The 23505-nt window shown below is 46.2% G+C and overlaps 1 protein-coding gene across 1 annotated transcript; it reads left to right on the top strand.

The window, feature by feature from the left end:
• The first annotated feature begins 19 nt into the window (after nt 1–19).
• CLCN6 (chloride voltage-gated channel 6) lies at nt 20–17680 on the top strand. The gene is made up of 23 exons (XM_054085815.1): nt 20–108; nt 2098–2157; nt 2913–2978; nt 3525–3590; nt 4279–4345; nt 4748–4854; nt 5119–5245; nt 5835–5902; nt 6011–6069; nt 6715–6847; nt 7712–7825; nt 8072–8238; nt 9114–9240; nt 9616–9742; nt 10076–10229; nt 10340–10499; nt 10639–10745; nt 11079–11265; nt 11849–12006; nt 12815–12971; nt 13613–13720; nt 14390–14515; nt 15869–17680. The coding sequence occupies exons 1-23, from the start codon at nt 37–39 to the stop codon at nt 15947–15949; spliced, it is 2598 nt and encodes an 865-aa protein (XP_053941790.1). The 5' UTR covers nt 20–36; the 3' UTR covers nt 15950–17680.
• The last annotated feature ends 5825 nt before the right edge of the window (nt 17681–23505 follow it).

Here is a 23505-nt window from a genome sequence, read left to right on the forward strand (position 1 = left end):
GCGGGCGGGGCCGGGAAGGGGCGGTGGCGGCGGAAGATGGCGGGGTGCGGGTCGTGCTGCTGCTGCTGCTGTTGCCGCGAACGGGAGAGCCGCACCCCAGAGGAGCTGGTACGGCCAAGGCACTGCGCGCTGCCGCCCGCGTCCCTGCCGGTGGGGCACCGGCACCGCGTGTCCGACCCGACCCGCTCGGGAAGCGCCTGAGGGCGGGCGGCTGTGGGGTGGAGCGTTGCTATGGCGCTGCGGTCGGGGCCGCCGGCTCAGGGCCCGGCACTTCGGAGACCGGTGCCTCTCAGGGTCCGGTACCTCGGGATCCGGTTCTTCAGGGCCCGGCGCCTCAGAATTCGGTCCCTCAGGGCCCGGTACCATTCAGGGCCCGGTACATCAGGATCTGGTACCTCGGAGCGCCCAGTGCCTCTCAGGGTTTGGTACATTAGGGTCCAACATCTCGGAGCCCGGCGCCTCAGAATCTGGTACTTTTGGGGCCCGGTATCTTTCAGGGCCCGTTGCCTCAGAATTCAGTACCTCAGGGCCCAACACCTCAGGATCCGGTGCCTCGGGATCCGGCACCCCGGAGCGCTCGATACCTTTCAGGGCCCAGCACCTCAGGGTCTAGTGTCTCAGGGTCCAACATCTCGGAGCCCAGCACCTCAGGACCCGGTGCTTCTCAGGGTCCCGTACATCAAGGCTGGATGCCTCAGGGTCTGGTATCTCAGAGCCCAGCATCTCAGAGCCCACTACCTCAGGGCCTGGTACTTCCACCTGTGCTCAACCCAGCACCTCGGGGTCCTCGGTACCTCTCAGGGCTCGTCACCTTTCAGGGCCCAACATCTTGGAGCCCAGCGCCTCAGGGACTGGCACCTTTCAGAGACCGGCATCTCTCAGGGCTTGGCACCTCTCAGCACCCTGCACCTCAGGGTCTGGTACCTCAGGGCGCCATATCTCGGAGCTCAGCACCTCAGGATCCAGTACCTCTGGGCCCAACGTCTTGGAGCCCAACGCCTCAGAATTTGTTATCTCAGGGTCTGGCGCCTCTCGGGGTCAGGTACCTTTCAGGGCCTGGCACCTTGGGATCTGGTATCTCAGGGCCCAACACCTCAGGATCTGGCATCTCAGAGCACCTGGTACCTCTCAGGGTCTGGTATCTCAGGGCCCAACATCTCGGAGCCTGGCTCCTCAGGATCTGGTACCCCTCAGCATCCAGTGCCTCAGAATTCGGTACCTCTGAGGGCCCAGCACCTCAGGACCCATCACCTCTCAGGTCCGGTACCTCAGAGCCCAGCACCTCAGGGCTCGGCACCTCTTAGTGCCCAGTGCCTCAGGATCTGGTACCTCAGGACCCAGTACCTCTGCCTGTGCTCAGCCAGCACCTGGGGGTCCGGCACTTCTCAGGGCTCAGTACCTTTCAGGGCCCTACATTTCGGAGCCCGGTACCTCAGAGCCTGGTGCTTCTCAGGGCTCAGCACCTTTCAGGGCCAAACATCTCAGAGCCCAGTACCTCAGGGTCTGGTACCTCTCAGGGCCCTGTACCTTTCAGGGCTCAGCACCTCAGGATCCAGTACCTTGGAGTGCCTGGTACCCCTCAGGGTCTGGTACCTCAGGGCCCAGCATCTCGGAGCCCAGGATCTTAGGGTCCAGTACCTCAGGACTCTATACCTCAGGGCTCAGAAGCTCTCAGCGCCTGGAACCTCAGGGTGTGGTACCTTAGGGTCTAGGACCTCAGGGTCCCACATCTTTGAGCCCAGCAACTCGGAATTCGGTACCTCAGGGCTCGGCACCTTTCAGGGTCCAGCATCTTGGAGGCGAGCGCCTCAGGATCTGGTACCTCTTGGGGTCCAGTACCTGTCACAGTCCGGTGCCTCTGAGGGTCCAGTAACTCAGGGCCTCACACCTCGGGATCTGGTGCCTCAGGATCCAGCACCTCTGAGCATCCGATACCTTACCCCAGAGTAAACGGTGGTTTGGTGATCCATACTCTGACTTTATGAGCCATCATGGCATAAACCTTTCCTAATTTCGGCTTTGCTGCCAGTGTTCATGAGCACCTCTATATGCATTCATTCCCCTGATAATTTTCCTTTCCTATGTTTGCTTTTACAGACAATCCTCGGAGAAACTCATGAAGAGGAAGATGAGATCCTTCCACGCAAAGACTATGAGGTGAGATGTTAACTGATAGCAGTGTTTGAAATTACTGTGAAGAGAATTGCAAGCAGGTTTTGGATGTGTTTGAGCTTGTAGGTACTCAAAATCCATTGCTAGTTAGATCATATATGCACCATCAGAAATACCAACAGCTGTTGTACTCACAAAGAACTGCTCCTCATCATTATGCATTTCTGGGTTAAAACCGTGTGAGTAGAGCTTGAACATCCACTGCTTAAGTCAGACTCTTGTAGAGAAAATTCATTTTCAAAGTCTGCTGCATCGTTCCACTTTTATAATGTGAGGCTTTGGTGCAACTCTACATTGCTTTTAACTCCCTGTCGTGATAAACTTAAGAATTGTTGCTGTTCTTCTGGAGAGGAACACCTGTCTGGTGTTCGTGTTGTGGAAAGAGGTTAAGTATCTAATGCTGTTCCCTGCACTATCAAATTGGAGGCACTTAGAGAAGTAAAGTCTAAATCTGTACAATGTGACTTTCTTAATTTAAAGTTGTATTAATTGGTTCTGTTCCTTTTTGGTTCCCTATCTCCCTTAGCCTAGCTGGAGAAATTGGTCTGTTCTTTCACTTCCTGATTCTCAGGGACTGGCTCTGCTGGAAATATTGAAATGAAGTTATTTTCAGCAGTTTTTTCTGCTGCTGTTGTGTGCGAAACTTACTGTGGGGGTAGTAGTGACTTCTGTAGTATTTAACAAGGTCTTCTGCCTATACTTTTTGCACTTTTATCCATAATCTTTTGGTGTTCTTTCAGAGCTTGGATTATGATCGATGTATCAATGACCCGTACTTGGAAGTTTTGGAGAGCATGGACAACAAGGTAGAACCTTGTTCTTTCTTTTTCATTAGCTTGAGAGCTAAAACGATTGAAAGTGCTCAAAGAAATGGTGGCTGCCCCAACCCTGGAGGTGTTCAAAGCCAGATTAGGTGGGCCTTGGGCAGCCTGATCCTGTGGGAGGTGTCCCTGCCCATGGCATGGGTTGGAACTGGATGGGCTTTGAGATCCCTTCCAACCTAAACCATTGTGTGATTCTAAATACTCTTCACTGCAGAAAGTTTTGTGGGTTTGTTGTTTTTTTTTTTTCATGAAAGAAATTCTACGTGCTGTCTGGATTTCTCTATGAAAAAATAAAAATATGTGTTGAGGTTATAGCTCCCAGCATCTGTTTTCATCCTCAGGTTTAAAGTGAGCAAGGTGTTCAGCGCTTTCAGGTCCCTGTTTTCAGTTTACTGTTGTCACCACCGCTGTTCGTTTATCACTCTAGCTGTAATTGAGCTGTGGAGCCCAAACCAGCGTTTTTCTGATCCCCATTTCTATGTTGCTTTGACTTTGCTTTTTTTCTTTCCTAATCTTCTCCCTGAACAGAAAGCCCAGAGATACGAAGCAGTGAAGTGGGTGATGGTTTTCGCTATTGGAGTCTGCACAGGACTGGTAAGGGTCATGCTGGTTTGGGGAATGAAGGAAATTTGGGCTACTAAGCAGAGATAATTTAGAAGTTAGTGGCCAAGAAGTGAAGAGGAGAAAACATTCTCCTGCTTGAAGTGGAGAACTTAGTAGCTGAAGTTGTCTTTTGGGAATTATAGCTCTTTGTTTCTAGGTTATTTTGCAGGAAGCTTGTTTTCTTTCAGATTTTGCCATGCTTTCTTTGCAAAGTATTCTGACAAATTCTTTGATTCTGCTTAGAGAGAAATTTATCCACGCTGTGCACTTAATAAAAAAGGATGCCAGTTTACAGTTGAACTGTGTTTTATGTTTGGCATTACCAGCTTTACTGCATGTGCTTTCTAGAGTGTTTGAAAATGAGCTTTGCTGACTGCATGCCTCAGTTAAACACCAGCTTTCTTCTGTACCCAGAAGTATGCTGTGGGTGTAAAAATGCTGCCAGATTAATATTCTGGAATGCATCTCTTCAGGAATAATTCTAGGATGGGTCTATCCCAGTGGTAACGAGGGAGACAGCAAATCTGAGCTTCTGAAGTTACTTTACTCTGAACGATGCTTCTTTTGTGTTCTTCATCCTGTGTCCTCCCACGTGTGCATAATTCTGGTGGGACTTACTAGAGGGTGGTCGTTGTTACTTGTGTAATTTCTGATGGCAGATCTGTCTTTTTTTTTGTAGGTCGGCCTCTTTGTGGATTTCTTCGTACGGCTCTTTACCCAGCTAAAGTTCCGGGTGGTACAAAGCTGTATCTTTTACCTAGTGTATGGGTTCCTGTTGGACCTTTTCCTTTCTGTTGCCATGTTTTGCTCAAAACAGCTGACACTCAGACTTCTGCCGTCAGTCACGTTCTTGATGATTAATCAAGTGTTTAACTTGCGTACATAATTCAGCCCTTGAAATCGAGAAATGGTTCTGGTATCATGTGCATAGGCAAAGGTTAATCTCTGAGAGAATGAGTAGTTTCCCTTCCTTGTAGCTCACTCTTGAGCTCAGAAGAGGAAGCATGGCTTCCTGATGGGTTGTATCATCTGCCTTGTCTGAATTAGGAAGCACAGACTAGGCTTCTGATGCCAGTGGGACCCCCAGACAGTACCAAATTATTGTGTGTTGATGTGGGGAGTGTTGTTTTCCTTGACTGTCCCTGCAGCGGTGGAAGAATGCACTGAGAAAGGCTGTCTTGCCTTGTCCTTGCTGGAGCTACTGGGGTTCAACCTGACCTTTGTTTTTCTTGCCAGTCTTCTGGTCCTGATCCAAGTAAGACTTAGGTTCACTGCTTCTCTTTACACAGTCTCTGTTTGCTCTCACACAGGTCATGAGTATGAAGTTTCTGTCTTGTCATGAGTATGAATTTTCTGTCTTGCCAGGAGCATTTTCTGCCCCAAGATGTCAAACTAGCTTGATGGTGCTAATTGATTTTACTAAGCATGGTCTCTTTGTCCCTTTCTGTCCTCTCTGATGAGACACCATTGATCATCTATGAAAACAGTGCAGCACAGTGTCAGTGTTTCTTTTCTGCAGCCTGTAGCAGCTGGATCAGGAATTCCTGAAATTAAGTGCTACCTCAACGGTGTCAAGGTTCCAGGGGTTGTGCGTCTCCGGACAGTGGTGTGCAAAGCTTTGGGAGTGCTCTTCAGTGTGGCAGGAGGTAAGAAGGGCTCCTCTTATTGGAATAAGGAATCACTGAAGGGGGAGAAATGCTGTCCCTGCTGTATGTAGGGAACAAACGGCTTCTCTGGCCTTTCCAGTAAAATGAGTTTGATGTGCTGGAGCAGTCATGAGCCTTGAATGCTTATGTGGAGTAGATAGAAGGATCAGGGCTGTTGGGGAAACAGGTACTTTTCTGGGTGGACTAGTCAGAAGTGACTTGCTGTGGTTTAATCCAAGAGGGAGAGACCTGTGAATTTTCCAGAACACATTGTCTAGAGCAGCCTGGAGGAGGCCATGTTCTAAGTGACAGAGCAGAGTAACGCAGAGAGTTCAGAGTCCTTGTACCAACTGCCTTTGAATGCTTCCACTCGCTTGGAGTGCTAAGGCTGTGGAAGGCTTTACAAAGATTTGGGGACAGAGGGGGCAGAGGTCAGCACCTTCCTTCACCTCGAGAGGAGAGGGAGGAGATGCAGGCTTGGCACAGGGGACTGTGCCGTGGCATGGGAGTGATGAGCAGGTCTCTCCTGGCACTGTCAGTGAGGCAGAGAGGAAGGGGAATGTATTGTCTCACCAATCCTGTTTTCCAGGTCTTTTTGTTGGGAAGGAGGGTCCCATGATTCACAGTGGTGCTGTTGTGGGTGCAGGTTTGCCACAGGTTAGTGCTGGCCTGGGTTGCTGGCCTGGTCACATCACTGCTTTGTAAGATTACTGTGAGAGGTGTGTTTCCATCTCCTATATTTCTAAATCTTTACTTCCTTTGTAGTTCCAGAGTATCTCTTTGAGGAAGATCCAATTTAACTTTCCATATTTCCGCAGTGACAGGTAATGTACCAGGGTGTGGAGGAGGGAAGAGCAGGATGAGTGAGCAGACTGGGAGGAGGATGGTGGGCTGGGGTGACTCAGTCAGTTGTTTTTTCACTTTCTCTCTAGTGTCCTGCAGTTTCATTCTGCAGAAAAAAAACACCAGGACTTGACTCTTCCATGCTGCTCTGCTCTGGTCTCCATGTTCATTGATGTTCTCTTATGCTACTAAGCAAATCTCTACCCATTTAAAACCTTTAATCTGAATGGTTAAATGGCTTCGTTGTTTGGAACAAGCTTAGTTATTCACCCTTTACGACCAAGGTGTTCTACAGAGAAGGCTAATCACCTGGCTGTGAATAAAATCTCGCTCTTCCCTCTCTGTAGATCTTTAAAGTGATGCTAGGACCCTATGGTTTGGGATGGTTCCTCTCATACATTGTGTAGTGCCAGAGTTTTGCTGTGTATTGCTGTGCTAGAGAAAGAGCATGATGCTGCAATGACTTAATGAATAAATAGTGTTGCCACCGTGGCCAGCACTTCTCACAGCTGTCACTCCTGTATCCCTGGGGTATAGCCGTAAATGGGAATGCTCTCTTAGTTTGCAGAACCTAAGCATCTCCAGAGCTCTCCGTTGCTAAACTATTGTTTTCTTCTTCATTTCAGGGATAAAAGGGATTTTGTATCTGCTGGAGCTGCTGCAGGGGTTGCGGCTGCCTTTGGAGCCCCAATTGGGGGCACTCTTTTCAGCTTGGAAGAAGGTTCCTCCTTCTGGAACCAGGGACTTACATGGAAAGTGGTGAGTAATGACTTTGGCTCTTTCTGCGTGTCTCTTCTTGAGCTGAACCTTTGGGAAGGCTTGTCTGTGAGGGCATTCAGTTTTTCCTGTCTCTTCCTGAGCTCTCCTGTCAGGAGAGAGATCACCTGCTTGATCAGTGCTCCAGAATTTCTACAGATCAAGACTCTGGAATTATCTGGAATTCTGTAGGCCACAGATTTAGTGTACGTAGGAGAAAGGGCTTTTGTACCTGGGCTCTTTGCAGCCCAGCCCTTGGGGAGCAGGCACAGTAGGCGGATGCTGGATTTTCTGCTTTTCTCTGTCTTGGGGAGCTGTGTTGCAGCAATGCACTGTGCCTTCAGGTTGCTGATTCACTGCCTATAGAGTGCCTGTTTTCATGAAGTTGACAGTATTTAAAAAATGTATTGGATTTCATGCTCTTTTTTGCATTTATTATGCCAAGTGTCCTATTAATGGAATTCAGTTAGTCTACTCTTAACAGAGATAAAGGGAGCCAGGGGATTTGCCAAGATAGCAGCTCTCTCAGAACCAATGAAGACCTCAATTTCAACTCTAAACAAGCTGTGTTAGTGCCTTGCAATTGATTTGCAACTACAAATTAGCGTCTTTGACAAAAAAAAAAAGCTTCTGCTGCAAGAAATACTAGGTGAAATTTCTAACTTGTGTGGGAAACCAAATCAGGCAATTATAGTAGTTCGTTCTAGTCCTGCTAGGCTAGAATGGATGTTAAACCTCAGCAGGACTTTTCCTAAAGCTTGAGAAGGCTCTGAGGTTCCCTTCAGCAGGCAAATGTTTCAAGAAAGCGCGGACTGTGCCAGTCTAAATCTGGGGAGTGTTTATTTCTTCGTTTTTTTTTCCCCTCAGCTTTTCTGCTCCATGGCGGCCACCTTCACCCTGAATTTTTTCCGCTCTGGGATTCAGTTTGGAAGTTGGGGCTCTTTCCAGCTCCCTGGGCTGCTGAACTTTGGGGAATTTAAGGTAAAATTTAGTGCTGTTAAGCCTGCCTCTCCCACTGTCTTGTCAATTCCGTGTTTCTTTCTGTTTTTTTCAATACACACTTGTATTTCAATGACGGGTAGTTGATACGTAGCTGCAATACATTCATAGCCTAAGACTGAATTGTTTCCCTTTGTCATAGCTGTTGAAAGTCTCCTGCTGCGGAGACAGAAGTATTGGTAAATACAGCAACTACTCTGATGCTTCTGTTATGCTTTCTGTTCATAGTGCTCTGAGTCTGATAAGAAATGCCACCTCTGGACAGCTGTGGACTTGGGCTTCTTCATTCTGATGGGGATTGTAGGAGGCCTTCTTGGAGCCACCTTCAACTGTCTGAACAAAAGACTTGCAAAGTACCGCATGCGGAATGTGCATCCTAAGCCAAAGCTGGTCAGGTATTTGTGCTTTCTTGAGTTTGTGCAGGGGTTTCTGATCTGTGTTCAGTGTCCCAAAGCAAAAGCAGTAGTCTAGAGGACTCAATGAGAGAGGTTGGAGGAAATCTCGGACCTAGTATTTTTGAAATCACAAAATGAAGACTCCATAGAACGTAGAATTTAAACACCAGAAACCAGATGTTGCAGTCTCTCTGTATTTTTGTAATTGCTCTGGTGGTACAGAGAGAGCTGCAGCTCCCCTCACGAGTGCTATGAAGGGAGCTCTGTCTCCATGCAGAATGTTTTGTCTTGTCCAAACAGATGTGGAAAGAATAGCTTATCCTACTTTTTTTTTTTTTTTTTAATTGTCTTGCTTAATTAAATCCACAACTGAGCTAATATCCATGCTGTTTAGAGAAAGAATTGCCACGTAGTTCTGGAAAATAGCTGTTTGTTTGCTCTAGACAATTCCTAAATAAGAAACTGAGGTTTAAAAAAAAAAAAATGTATTTCAGCAGTTAGAAAAGAGATTTGAGAGACCATGCATCAACCTGTCTAGTCGTGTTAGACTTTTACCCTGTACAGATCTATAGAACATTGTTTCCATGTGAACAGCCTCGTCACTGAACCCTTTCCTGTGGCTTTTTATACGTGACTGTTGTGTGTTCTGTAGGCAGAAATAGCTCCCTTTTGGGGCAGGCAGTTAGAAAAGGAAGTTAATGCAATCCCTGGCAACCAAGTCATAATTCAGCTTGACTTGCAGAGTCCTGTGCTTCTGCTACTAAGCTGTGATGAATGCTGCTTCTTGCAACCGTACCAGAATCCTGTGTGGAGCTGGGACTGGGTTACAGGGCTAAGTGCGGCTTCAGTGTATGGTTTCTCTTGTGTACTTGCAGAGTCTTGGAGAGCCTGCTGGTGTCGTTGACTACCACGGTCGTTGTCTTTATAGCCTCCATGGTTCTGGGGGAGTGCCGGCAGATATCTTCCACCAGTCATAGTGGCAATGACACTCTGAGAGTGCAGGTGAGGATCTTATGAGAAGATTATATGTCCCTATCATATTGTTTGCCCTCCATAGAAGCACAGGCTCCTAATGAGCTTTTGACAGCATGCAGTACATAACAGAATTTCAGTGAAAGCCTACAGAGAGTTGCAGGAGCTTTCCATTATTAAATGAAAGCTGCGCTTTTTGCCTTCGTACTTTGGTGAAGCAGCTCAAGCTGTGAATCAGAGAGCCCGCTGAAGTCGCAGGCTCCATCTCTGCTATTGATGTTTGGTCTGAACTTCCCAAAGCATGGGCTGACAGCCCTTTGCAGAAGGGTTACTCGCATTCTGCACAAAGGCAATTACAGGGGAGAGTGGATTTTAACTGTCTGTGTCTTTTGTGTCCTGCATCAGGGTATGTCAGAGGATGTGAATTCAAGCATCAAAACATTTTTCTGCCCAAATGAAACCTACAATGACATGGCCACACTCTTCTTCAACCCTCAGGAATCAGCTATCTTGCAGCTCTTCCATCAGGATGGTGAGTTGCTGGGAGACATGCCCCATCCCATGTTTAGGCTTCATCTTGCTTTAAACAGGCATATCATAAGAATCACAAGGCTAAGAGCATCTTAAAGGTCTTCATGGCTGTGGGGGGCTCCTAGTACAAAAGGTGAAAGCCTCCTCCATGGCAGAAGCACCTGCTTTTCCTCTCTTTTTCACTTACTCATTCTCTTCATGTGTGTTTGGACTAGGAGAGTAAGTAGCTGTTGTGAGATGAGCCTGCTGTGAGCTGATGGATGGATGGTGCAGTACTGCTGTCTTTGTCTGACAGACCTGTGCCCCTTTAGTCATGATTCTTCTTGTGTTGCAGGTACTTTCAGCCCAGTCACACTGTCCTTGTTCTTCCTTCTCTATTTCTTACTCTCCTGCTGGACTTATGGGATATCTGTGCCCAGTGGTCTTTTTGTGCCGTCACTGCTTTGTGGGGCTGCCTTCGGACGCCTGGTCGCCAACCTCCTCAAAAGGTGCATTGAGTGTTTGTGTGTGTGTGTGTGTGTGCAAGAGATCTGCTGCAGATGCATGCTGAGCTCTCAGTCAGGTTATTCTAATCTCTGGGGTCTGTGTTCTGTCCTAGCTACATTGGCCTGGATCACATCTACTCTGGAACCTTTGCACTAATTGGGGCAGCAGCATTCCTGGGAGGTGTGGTCCGCATGACAATTAGCCTGACGGTCATCCTAATTGAATCGACCAATGAGATCACCTATGGGCTCCCAATAATGATTACCCTCATGGTGAGTGCAGGGTTTTAGTTCTGGCTTCTTGCATGCTTCTTGAACATTGGCTGAATCTCCATTTCTTCCAGGGTTTTGATAAGCTGGGAAGTCTTGTAATTGGAGCAATGACTCAGTAGACCTTCTGTTTGCTCTGCAGGTAGCCAAATGGACAGGAGACTTCTTCAATAAAGGCATCTACGACATCCATGTGAACTTGAGAGGAGTCCCTCTTCTAGAGTGGGAAACAGAGGTGGAAATGGATAAGTAAGGCTATTCTTCTTGCCAGTGGATTAGAGTTTGTGGTAGGGTTCTTGCTCAGAAAGGAATACTGTAATGCAGGGGAGTGATGCTTTGTCTCCAGTGAACCTGACTGTTCTGAGAGGATTGATGCAATGTTATATTAAAAAAAAAGTCATCTGTGCCAGCATGGCTATTAAAGCAGTGAAGGTGAGCACACAGGTACAAGAAGCTGGCAGAACTGAACTGCAGCAGACTCCTTCAGGATCTCATTTTCAGACTGATTTGTTACATTGTTAGTCTGTCACCAACCTTCTGCTGCTGTTGTGGGACATGCATTAATCTTTCCTGTTTCCTCAGACTTCGAGCCAGCGACATCATGGAACCCAACTTGACATACGTCTACCCGCACACCAGGATCCAGTCCCTTGTTAGCATCCTGCGCACAACTGTCCATCATGCCTTCCCTGTAGTGACTGAGAACCGGGGCAATGAGAGGGAGTTCATGAAGGGGAATCAGCTGATCAGTAACAACATCAAATTCAAGGTAAGAAGTTGCTATGTTGAAGGGTAAAGAGCTTTGTTTTTTTTGGTGGAAGGCCCTTTCTTTTGTTATCTAGGTTTTTGCAGAATTCAGGTGAGATATAAGCACCTACTGCAATACGAAATTTTCAGGGGAATTTTTGTGCCATTCTGGTAAAGGCAGAAGAGTGGACTGCATTCTTAGAGGCAAAAGTTAAGAGACTAAGTAACCTGTTTAGGATAGACATAGAAAAAGTGTAGATTTGACACTGAAGTACTGAAGCTACCATTGAGATCAGTACTGGGTGCTAAATGCTTTTCCTTTGTAGGAGGGATGGTGGGGCAGATGCTTTAGTATCTTGGGAAACTTAATTTAAGGTCAGAATGAATAATCAATATGCTTCTGGCATACTTGTGCTCTAGTGAAAAAGGTTGCCCTACTTCCTGAATTCCAGGTTCTCTGCCTGAGAAAAGTGTGGTCCTATTGGGTGTTCTTAAAAGTACTGCACCAGCATTAAGGAACCCCTTATGTGTTGACATACAGCAATGATCAAATAGTTCATAGTAGCTCTTGGGTAATTGTTGGCCTGCTTGTTTATTTTATCCAGAAGTCTAGCATCCTCACCCGAGCTGGAGAGCAGCGCAAGCGTAGTCAATCCATGAAATCCTACCCTTCAAGTGAATTGCGTAACATGTGTGACGAGCACATAACAACGGAGGAGCCAGCAGAGAAGGAGGATCTGCTGCAGCAGATGCTAGAGAGAAGGTGAGATCCTGATAGGCCCAAACATATGGAAACAGGGTGCTGAGATGTGTTGTGAGGTTTTGTACTGTTCCTGTTATTCTGTGTCAGAGGAAACTAGCTTCCGTGTTTTAGAGGTGACTTGTCAGGTCTCATCAGCCAGTGTTGAGTCTTACACTTGTGGCCGAGTTCCTAGACTAAGAGCTTCATGGTATCTGACCATGACATTTAAATTTCCTTCAAACACCTATCCAGAAATATTTCTTGGAGAGGATGGAATACCTGTAGAAATATCTTATTTGTAAAAATCGATACCCTTGTGTCTGCAAAAAACCTGGGGGCCCTGTGAAGCAAAGCTCTCCTAAGAGAGGAGCTGATGTCCTGGTGCCATAATATTGGTACTGCCTGAGTCACCAAGCTGGTATTGCAGTTGCTTCCAAGCACAATCCAAGTCTAGTGAACTAGCTTCCATCCTAGTCATTGTGACTCTGCATGGAGTCCTGACCCTGATGTTTTGCCAGATGCTTTTATTAGAATCTGAATAATTTGGCACGTAGAATTGCTTTAGTAGCAAGTGATTTAAAATTGAGGGTTAGGAAACTTGTCTCCATTCTGCTGCTTTTTTCACGGTCTGCCTGTGGTAACAGCTCTTGATCCCTGTCTGCTATTTTGTTTGGTGGAGCAAAGACTTGCTTTTCTCTGGCGATGGTCCCTGAAACGTCCAGGGGAAGGCTGCAAAGAGCTGAAATAGCTGTTGTTGTTTTGGAAGTGGGATATGTGTCTCCCCTTAAGTTCACACAACTTATAACATGTAGTGTTGGATCTGTCACAGATACACTCCCTACCCCAACCTGTACCCTGACCAGTCTCCTAGCGAAGAGTGGACCATGGAGGAACGCTTCAGACCTTTGACCTTCCATGGCTTGATCTTGCGCTCACAGCTGGTCACGCTCCTTGTCAGGGGTGTTTGTTACTCCGAGAGCCAGTCGGTGAGTCTTCCTAATCAGGAATTGTAGCAAAGACATTCCTGTCCTCTTGTCTGAGAAGGATGGGAACAATATTTATAGGCTGCCAAAAAGAATTTACCTATTTTTATACTTTAAGGAATGTGTCTCTTTTAAAAGCTGCAGCCAAATAGTGTGAATTGTCCCTGGCAGCTCTAGAATAAAGAGAATTGCTTTTCTCTTTAAGCACCCCTAGGAAAAGAGGACAATTAGTGTTTAAAAAAATAAACCAACAGACCCTCTATTGCATAAAGGTGCAATCCTGCAGAAGTATGGAGGGCAAATATTAAATACAAATAGAGCAACCAGCAGTGTATACTGTCTGTTTGAGGCCCATCTTTCACAAGGCTGACTTGTTGCTGCCCTCCAGCGTTGGGAGTAGATCTGTCAGAGGCTGGAGAGCAGATGTTGCTGTGTTGGCTAAAACATATGTAGGTTTGTGTTTGCGCTGCTGCGTTCTGAGATGAACTGCTATGAGTTCCTCTGCAGAGGTTGTGTGTGTGGGCATGGTGGGAAAAGGAGATCTGGGTGAGCAATTGGGAGTCTTTGTTTGCTGTGCTGCTTGCAGGCCATCTACTCTCTGAGATGGTGATCCATCGGTTCAGTGGGATTTGTTTTAATTGCAGAGTGCAAGTCAGCCTCGTCTGTCCCATGCAGAGATGTTGGAGGATTACCCCCGCTATCCAGATATCCATGACTTGGATCTTACTTTGCTGAACCCTCGCATGATAGTGGTAAGAAATGCACTGCAGTGTGGTCGTGTTCCCTGATACATGTTTAGGACTGTCCGAAGCCATTAAAAAAAAGCTGAGAGCACACTTAGGTCCACCCTTGGTTGCAGTAACCAGCATCCTGTGCCCCTCATGCATTCAGGTGGACTTGTCTGCATGTGGAAATCAATCCTCATACCTGCTATGAGGTAACTGCTATGAGGTGCTTTACTTTAACAATAAGATGTTACCCATCTGGGAGAACTTCCTTCTAGATGAGACTCCTCCTGAGAGAGGTGGACAGGCAAACTGCTGATACCTGTTTGGAGCTCTGTATGCTGGCAGCTCAGTCAGTGGCAGGCCTGTCATGGTCTTTGTGATGGAAAGGCTGCTGTGTGGGCCAAAGTGTTCGTTTAATATACATTCTTATTTTCTTGGGCCTGCATTTATCCTTCTCAGAGGCTTTCTGCAGCATTGGGCTCTTAAGATCATGAGTAACGGTGTTCAAACAACTGTGACAAATTCATGTTCCTGAACTAGTTTTCATGTTTGTGGAGAAATAGAAGATGCGCACTGTCCTGTCCCCTGTGCAGAGATCGGTGCATTGGAGGACTTGTAGGAATTGCTTGTTAGGGATTCCCAGAGATGGTGAGAATACCTGGTGTAAATAATACAATTGTTTTTCTTCCTTAGGATGTCACTCCGTACATGAACCCGTCACCCTTTGCTGTCTCTCCAAATACTCATGTGTCACAAGTCTTCAACCTGTTTAGGACAATGGGACTTCGACATTTACCAGTTGTGAACGCAGTTGGAGAGGTGAGCCCTTATCTCCATTTTGTCTCAGCAGAACAAGGAAGCCACTGTGTTTTTTGCAATGCTGTCTGCCTTTGGGATAATTAAGATCTCTTTTAACATCAAACAGAAATGCCTAAAGAGATCCAAATGTGATTTTCTTAAGGCCCTGAAGCATTATTGATTACTGTGACTTCATACCATTGTTTGTGTCCAAGCCTGCTTCACATTTTCCCTGCAAAGGGCAGGAGATGCAGGAAATTCCTGTCTGAAGTTGACAGCATGTGGGAACTCTTACTGCCTTGTTCCTATTGAGAGGCCTTGAACTTATGTGAAAGCCACACATTTGGCTTTCTCTTTGACAGCTTTATTCAAGGCGAAGACCTGAATTTCTTGTGTGCTGGGGCAAGTTTTTCAGCTAGAGGGGAACTTTCATTCTGTTCGTACTCATAGCAGCTGCAAAATAAAAGGGGTCTTTGAATGGTTTGTGCATGATTGACTGTACTTGTCTCTTTGCTGTATCCAATGCTCAGGAGTAGTCAGTAGGTGTCAGTAACTTCCTTAAATGTAACAAGAAGCTGTTTCCCTTAAGCCTGCACTGATCTGTCCCTGTGAGACACCAGTGCTTTTTCTGCCTCTTGGGGTTCCTACTCTGCAGAGCCTGTTGGTTGAGAACAAGAGATGCTGGTTCATTCCATGTTTAGTGCAAGATGCTTTTGAGAGAGCATGATGTACAAAAGAACAGCCTAGTTCTAAACTCTTTTAACGTGTAAAATCATTGAGCGTATTTTACCAGCTGAAACATGTGGTTTGACTGTTTGCCCAGCAGGCTGGGAGACGGTCCTTTTTGTGACCTGCCAGCTAGTGATGGCCAGTGTGCAGCCACCACTTAGCTAGTCTTTACCACTTCTCTGTTCTGGTCTTTAGAGCTTCCTAGAATTTATCTGGTACAGGCTATCTGCAGTTGTGTCATGTGGCATACCAGAAATGGCTCAGCTTCGTTATTTCCAATTACAGTTTTGATTTTGCAAAAATTTAGGTACATATGTATGCTGCCTAGCATGGACACGATTTCCCTTCCTAGTGGGGGTAACTACTGCTGTTCTGAGACTTGATAGCAGCAGTTAAGCTGTCCATTTAGGTGTAGTTACAGCCTAAATAAGTGCTGTAGTGCCTGTAGATAAGTGCTGGGAGAGGGAGAGGTGTATTTTGGTGAGATTTGAACTTGAACCCACTCTAACTCAGCGTTGGTCAAGAACTGCTTGCAGGTTCCCTCTTTTTGAGGGGTTGGAAAGAACAGCTCTACTATGTACATCTCTTAGTGGCACATCTGTGATACTGACTTGTATCTTTTTTCCTCTTTTCTTCCTCTTTAAGATTGTTGGGATAATCACTCGGCACAACCTGACCCACGAATTTCTACAGGCAAGACTGAGACAACACTATCAGACCATTTGATGCCCCTGCCCACCCTGCCCCACTGTCGGTGTGGCTACCTCCCTCTTCCAGGCCTGCACACGCGCTCGCATTCTGCTTGGACCCCTCAAGGCCCAAGACTTGCCGTTTGGCTTCTCACACGCATATCAAGCCTGGGGAGCTGGAAAACATCTTGCTAGCCAGAGAATTAGAGGAGCTGCCTGAGCCCAGAGGTGTTGATTGGTCTCAGGCACTTGGTTTGATCACTCTTGATCCAGGTTTTTCCTTTTCCTGTGCTCGAGTTATCTCTTTCCATCAGATGTCCTGACACTATATGTTCTATTTTGGTTTCGGTTTTTTTAAGGGTTGAAAAAAAGAACCATCTAGCTTCACCATGTCCTGTGCAGAGAACTGCAGCATATTTTCCTGGTCCTTCTGTATGGCTCCCTCTGCCTCTTCCCTTCTTTTTCCTGCAACTGTTGCCTTATTTGTGTGAGAAGAGGGTGGCTTTCAAGCCTGAGAGGAGGTGCTGAAGTTTGTGGTTATCAAATAGCTGATCTGGAAGATGGCTTTTCTCAAAAGCAGTATTAAAAGCCCAGCTCTTTGGAAATGCACCTCTCTCTCTTTGTGGGTGCTCCCAGTTGCCCCTGTTTTTCTGCTCTGGCTTCATTTGTTCCTGATTTCTCTCCTTTCTTGGGGAAGCATCCCTGCTGTGAAGTTTTTGACAGCAGCTGACTTTTGATAGCAGCTCAGCAAATGAGGAGTTCAAAATAGTTCAGTTTGTTACTGCTTGGGATTATAATAAATATTTAATACATTTTCAGAGCATCTCAGGGAAGGGAGATCTCTTTTTCCCTGCTAGCTGTTGCTATTATCTCCCTGTAAAAGACTCTTTGAAAAGACACTTCGTGGCACTCCACTTTGTCACTACCCTGATTTCTTGGTGTTTGTAGGCACTTTGTCCTTGTGCTGACCCAACTGTGGAGAGCCTGAAACACCTTTCCAGCTAGAATTAGAGATGAGGGAACGCCATGTCCTCTGAGCATGGTGAAGTGCTGCTTTCTGGAGGCGAGTAGAACTGATGTCCTGTCTCTGGGCTTGGTTGAACGATCTCTGTGTCATGAGAGGAGCTGGAGGAACTTCAGGCTGCCATACAGAAGGGATTCCTGGTGCTGGTGACCAACAGGCAGGATCTGCTGCTGGGTGGTAGTGGGGCTGTGCACTCTAAAAAAGCTTGGACTAATGTTTGCAACTGCAACAGCCGGATATCTCTAAGGGTAAAACCAGCACTTAGAAGCCAGTTGCAGCCAGTTGACTGCTTTAGCAGGTACCATCCTGGCCAGCACCTGTATTGTTCCAGCAGGCACCTGCCCTCCTGAGTTTTGCATACAGATAACCCTCAGTGGGAAGCCAGCACTCTGCCTCCAGGGGCTGGAGAGCTGATTGGCTTGATAAAGCACAGAGCAGTCTCTCAGCCAAGAGACTGGGCCAAGTAACCCAGGGAATGTATCCCAGAGAAGTTTCTGCACAGCCTCTCCGATTAACCTGTTGTCTGCCATAAGGAGCTAGCAGGGTGAGAGTTGTGGCAGAAGGAAATCGGATGTTATTGTATGTTCTGAATTCAGGAACTCGCCTATGCTGAAAAGTTTCCTGACTAAGCCTGAAGAAGCTCTGTCCTTTACTTGTTTGTGTCAAAAACACTAAATCTCCTTGACTGGCTGTGTCAAAGCTAGTTATTCCTGGGCTCTGCGAGCTGCTGGCTGCTGAAACCTACTGCAGGTAGGGTTAGGAGGAGCTTTTGTGCCCAGGGCAGCAGCCATGATCTCAAAGTAGGGCTCTTTAAGTTACTGGAAATACTTAGATGTTCATGGAGATCTTTGCAGTCTGAGCAGTTCGTGGGCAGATGTATTCTCTCGCTGTCCTTGCAATAGACAGCTGAGTCATGGGAGGCTCTTGACGTTTGTCCAGCAGATGAGAGAAAACTTGGTCTTACAAGTGGTTCCTGAGGCAAGTTCTAGGATAGAATTGCACTTTGTTGTACAGTGCGTGACGTGGCTCAGCTGGGAAGGCTAGTTTTAGTAAAGTTGTTTCTAAGCACTTTTTTTTTTCACTTTTAACTCCTCTCCATTGACATCTGGACCCTTTTTTTCTCTTATTGTTCTTTCCCACCTGCTGCCTTATTAAGAGAGAAAGGACAGGTCGTTGTTATTTAAGAATGGATTTATACTGTTTCCACAAAGCAAAGAGTGGGCTGTGGTATGTGCAATGCCAGTAGTTGCAAAGGAACAAAGGGTCCGCGTGTGTCCCAGGACCCTTTGTTAACTATGGCCACTCTCCAGGGCTGCTCAGAAAGTGACCAATCTAAGGGGCAGGGAATATGTTTATTCCTTTCCCCTTTCTTACTGTGGAGCTCGTCTCCTCCACTACAATAGTTTTGCTGGCTTCCAAATATCCTAGCTCCATTTTAAATAAATCGTGCAAGCTCTTAAACTTCCAAGAGTAAAGCAAAGGTGGTTTCCTACAGCCAGTATCCATGTTGTGCCTTCAACCTGTGCCTTAGCTGGCACAGATTTGGCACATTTCTTAGAGCATGTAAGTGGGCATTGGCTAGTGCTCAAGTTGTCCTGTAGGTAAAGATGTTTGTTCTCTTTAGATAGTCTCTGCAGATGATTTCTAAATGCCTTTGTTCCCTGGGCTCTGGTCTTGCACTGAGCTATCCCAACAGACTTCCAGCACCCTTTTGCACTCACTGAAGCTGGACTGTAGGTCTGAAATATGGAACTGTTAACCTTCCTTTCAAGTGGATATGTGCTTGTGGGCAGTTATAAATCACAGTAATCCTGTTTGGGTGGGATTTTGGATCCCTACTATGGAATTAGCAATCCCATACTGTCATAGCACCTGTCAAGAATGCCCTGCGTCTCTCAATGACGAATCCTTTTCCTCTTGCTCTTGTTGAATGATCATGTGTGGAAGGTTCCTTCTCTTCCTGCACGTGAATAGGGCTCCTTATGTTGTTTGCCTTGAGCTGGTCATGCTCTGTTTTATGTCGGTACACAACCTGCAGCTGTATATTTTGCTGCAGGATGTCTTGTCATCACTGCTGGGGCCTGGGGTTAGGCAATCCAGACAAGACAGGCTGAAAAATCTTGTTAGGGTTTTTCTGAGCACCAGCTGCACTTCCTCATGAAAGGGTCACTTGCCTTCAGCCTGCTATCAGCACTGTCTGCTCTGCCTATGCATCTGTCTTATGCAAACCTTTTAGCTGGGAAACACACCCCTTTCAGTCCTTCAGTAAAGAAGTTTCAAATGAAGACGGTGGGGTGACCCCATGAGCTGCTTCAAAGGGAAATCTCTGTGCAGTTACTGTTATGTAGCCTACAGAAAGAGAATTACAAATTCATTTGACTTTGGAGATGCAGCATTTCCCATCAGCTAAGGACTGATGCAAAGTCTTGTTCTCACACTTTGGCTACTTAGTTCCTTTCTTACAAAACACTAACTGCTTCTCCTCTCCCTCTGGTTGCTTAGTGATTTACCAAGAAACTTATTTCTCACATAGGTGGCTGTAACCTTTTACTCAGCAACACTAAGGCAATAGTAACCAAGAACTGGATTAGTATCTGTGGCAGAAGTTAGGGGTAGTATGGGGCATTCTCCCCTGTCTCATGGGTTCTGTGCAGTGTTATTATGCAGTTTTGAATTGTTAACTTACTGTGAGCCGTTCCGATGGTAGCAACTTACCTTTCCATTTGGTTTTGTTTGCACTGTTTTTGTTATTAAACGATGTAAGCTAATTCCACAGTGTATATAAACTGTATTTTTTTTAAATTTGTATGAATATATTTTTATTTGAACTATGGCACTTGGGAAGTATTCATGTAACCGTAACATGTCTGAGAGTAAAATGTTTGTGTGTCTCCTTCAGCACTTTCCAGGCCTTTTGATGTTTCTAGTATTGTCTTATTTTTGCCCTTTATTATAATAAAACTGGTAGAACATGGCAATATCCAAGAACATGATTTGAGGTGGATGAACAGTTGCTATATATGAGCTGTCTGGATCGAACAGTTTGTGCAGAAAGTGCTTTGAGCCTGGGCGAAGATAGGGATTAGTGTAATCTTTTTGGTTGCAACCACTGTAGTCCCCATGTTCTGTTAAAACAGTGGTTAAGAACAAGGAATTATCAACTGTATGATAAGGAGCTGGATTGTGCACGTACTGTTAGAGGCAACTGCTGCTTTTCTTACCTGAGAACTCTTGCTTCCACCTACCTCCCAGTAGGTGAATGAAAGACATTTCAAGTGCAGTGTTGTACCTCTTGTTTTACCGGTGGCTTTTGTAGGGTGTGAAAAATCTTAACCTCATCTTTAGCTTTTATTTAGTTTGTGGCTATCTTTCCTGCTTTATCCTGCTGTCTACCCTGCAGAAAAAGACTTGTAACAATTTTTGATCACATGCTTACGGCCAAGAGTGTAAGCAAGCACAGTCTTTGAGCACTGTAGAAACATCTGACCCAGAAGCTCCACATTTGTGCTTACAAATGTGAAGCCTTTCCACATTTGTGCTGCTTTTCTGAATCAGGGATCTGTTTCGTGTTGGACACACAGTAGCTTTCTGGTGCACTCTAAAATGAAATCAGCCAGCAGCTCGTCTGGCCCCTGCCCTCAGTCTGTCACTTGGTTTGTGTGTAATGACAGAACCTGAAATAGATAAAAGCATCTGTCGGGAAGGGCTGGCATAAAATCTGTTTGGGAGCTAAATAAGAAGCGCCATGGAGGTCTTTAATTAAGCTTTACTTCTAGCAAGGAATCAGGGTAGAAAGATCATCAGGAGAAAAGAGTGGGAGGAACCTTGTCTTAGCTCTGCTCCTGCCTTTGGTCACAAATGCAGTACTGCGGGAGGGAATGGGAGAAGCTTTTCTTTCCTAAACCACGCGCATCAACTGCCACTTTAGTGTAGCAGTAAAGGAAGAAATGGAGTATCCATCTTCTGTCTACATTCTCACCTCCCACCCCTAGAAAACAGGGGCAGGAGAGGTATGTGTGTCCATTACAGACACAGCTTCACAATTTGATGTGACGATGTTGCAGCCAAACCTACTGAAGCAGCTGTCTAGATGGATGCAGGTACTAGACAGTTGGTTAGAGCTTTTGTCAGCTTTAGGGACACTTTAGATTAAATGCAAGGTCGTTCCTATTGCAGAGAGTAAAAGCGCTCAAATTTCTATGCTTTCTCCCATACTGAAGGAGGGATCAAAAACATAAGTGACGATTATAGAAGTTGTTACTACAAAAACTGTGTAATACATTTATGCTTAAAGCAACCAACTTCATGCTTCGATTAAAATCCCTTTTGACCAAGGTTTATAGACTCTTTAAATCTAGCCATGTGTCATGATCCCATATCTGTAAATCCTGTGTCTAGCAGGAGAAATTAGTGTTGTTCAGTGAGGTTTTTTTTTTGATTTGCTGGCAGGATACAAGCTGCCTGCTTTGGCACACGTGCACACACATATGGCTGTGCAGCAAGATGCAGCGCACACAGGAAGCGATGGAGGAGGACGGCCTTCAGCTTTGGTTGCGCTTGTGAGTGCGAGGAGAGAACGAAGCTGCTCTTCTTGTCCAGGGTGCTGAAGTGCTTTTCTGCAGCAGAGGGATACGCTCATCCCCCTCAGCATCTGCTGTGACTTTTCAACTGCAGTGTGTGAGAACGTTTGTTCGTAGCTAGAATTAGATGGTAGTGAGTTCTGCTGCTGTCTGAGAGGCGGGAGCTATCAGTCTGTGGGGTTTAGACGTTGAGATCACTGTTTAAAAGCAAGCAGGATGTCTCTTTCTCCAGGCTGTTTCAAAACTGCAGAAATAAAAAACCACGAGGCGCTGTATGGGCCGTGTATGGTTTAACACGCATTTTGGTGATTCTTAAGCATCTAGGAGCAGGAAACTGGACCCGTATATACCAGTTTGAGTAGATGAACTTAGAAAACAATACTGTGCTCATGACTCATGAACTCATGACTCCAATAGAAAAGACAACCCTGAGATGCTTGCTGACTCCCCCAGCATCTCCTTGATGCTTATGCTAGAGTATCTCTCTGTGGGATGGTTGACTTTCCTGACTGATTTTATCTTTCTTTTGCTTCTTCCCGGTTCCCAGCATAGCAGGCCAGCCCCTAGCTACCTTCTCACTACCTTCTGTTTCCTGTTTATAAAAGGTGAGTTGTACTGTTGAGAGGGGAACTGATGTGTTCAGGTTTCTTTAAACTAGGGACACCAGTGATACTAATTCCTTTTGTTCTGCTCAGACAGGATAATGGGAAGGCTGGCCTCAAACTATTACAAGTGATCAGTGAAAGGAGCAAAGGCAGCAGCTGTTTCTGGTTGCCAGCAGTGAGGTACAAAAGCCCATCTTGTGGCCTTAAAGTTTCTCCCTGCCTTTTTGTTTCACTCTACTGCTTTCTTCCTCTCACTGTGACACTCTGACCTCGAGATATCATCTCTATGTACTTGCAGTGATGGCAAGAATAAGACTCAAAGAACAAAGCCCACTGCATTCTGTCACTTGCTCTGGTAATGGATTGGAGATTGGAGCCAGCAGAAGATTCCCTTTTGAAGTTATTTGCCCATAGCAGCTGTCACTGGACTGGCAACAGTTCAGCTCCAGTGGAGAATGACAGCACAGGGACATCTGCTGCAAGAAACATTCTTGATTTGTTTCAAGACGTTTCACACTTCAAAGGTGTGAGAAAAGCACCAGAAAAGCTCCCCTTTCCTTTCTCTCAGCAATGCCTCTGAACTCCTCCTTCTTCGGTGCGAAAATTCAGACAAGGGTTGGACAACCAGGTGCCAACTCTCCAAAGGGAGTGTACCTCTGGGTAAGCATGCAAGAAACTCCATAAGAGGCTGTTCTCAGCACTGCAGAGTTGTCAACAAGATTTCTGCTAAATTCTGAGCCATATGACCATGCTGCTGGTAGCCCCTGTCTTCAGGCACGATGCCAGCATTCTTCTGTAAAGAGCTGCTGCTTAGGAGGGCTGGGACAGCTCTTCAAGCAGGTGTCTGTCAGCAAAGGCCTTTGGGGGCCAAGCTTCAGTGTGAGTAAATCAAGCAAGCTGTGCACAGCCAGGTTGTTATTGCAAATTGGCACAGCTCTACTCCTCTCTCCAGCAGCAGAGGATGTGTGTCCTGTACTTCACATAGGATTTCTTAGGGAAACAAAGCAGCGGTGACAGCTCCTTGTGGGATTCTTGCCAGCAGACTGGGATTGCAGTGAAACATTTCACCTAATGGGAGGCTGGAAAGGGATAGTGCGGTGTCTGAGGGGGAAGAAACCCTCAAACTTGATTTGCAGACAAAACGCCAGACCAACCAGACGATGTTTTCAAATGAGGCTCATGCCTTACACTGTGCATGAAGCACACTCCTGTAATTACTGTATTTCAAAGTTCAAAGGAAAGAAGGCTGCTAAATTATGCACTGCCAGTCAGGGTCACTGCCAGGAGCTATTAGGAACTGAGTATGAAAGCTGGTGTTGCAGGAAGTGGCAAATGCTATTAGAGCGAGGTAGAGGGTGTTAGCCTGGCCCTTCTGTGTTCTCAC

Source organism: Cuculus canorus, chromosome 21, assembly GCF_017976375.1.
Source record: "Cuculus canorus isolate bCucCan1 chromosome 21, bCucCan1.pri, whole genome shotgun sequence".
Classification (NCBI taxonomy): Eukaryota; Metazoa; Chordata; class Aves; order Cuculiformes; family Cuculidae; genus Cuculus; species Cuculus canorus.

Bases quoted from the DNA above. Each gene is read 5' to 3' on its own strand.
- CLCN6 (XM_054085815.1), top strand. From the start codon at position 37: ATGGCGGGGTGCGGGTCGTGCTGCTGCTGCTGCTGTTGCCGCGAACGG. The intron at 4,855-5,118 runs GTAAGACTTAGG...TCTTTTCTGCAG, and splicing joins GTCTTCTGGTCCTGATCCAA to CCTGTAGCAGCTGGATCAGG. The intron at 13,721-14,389 runs GTAAGAAATGCA...TTTCTTCCTTAG, and splicing joins TGAACCCTCGCATGATAGTG to GATGTCACTCCGTACATGAA.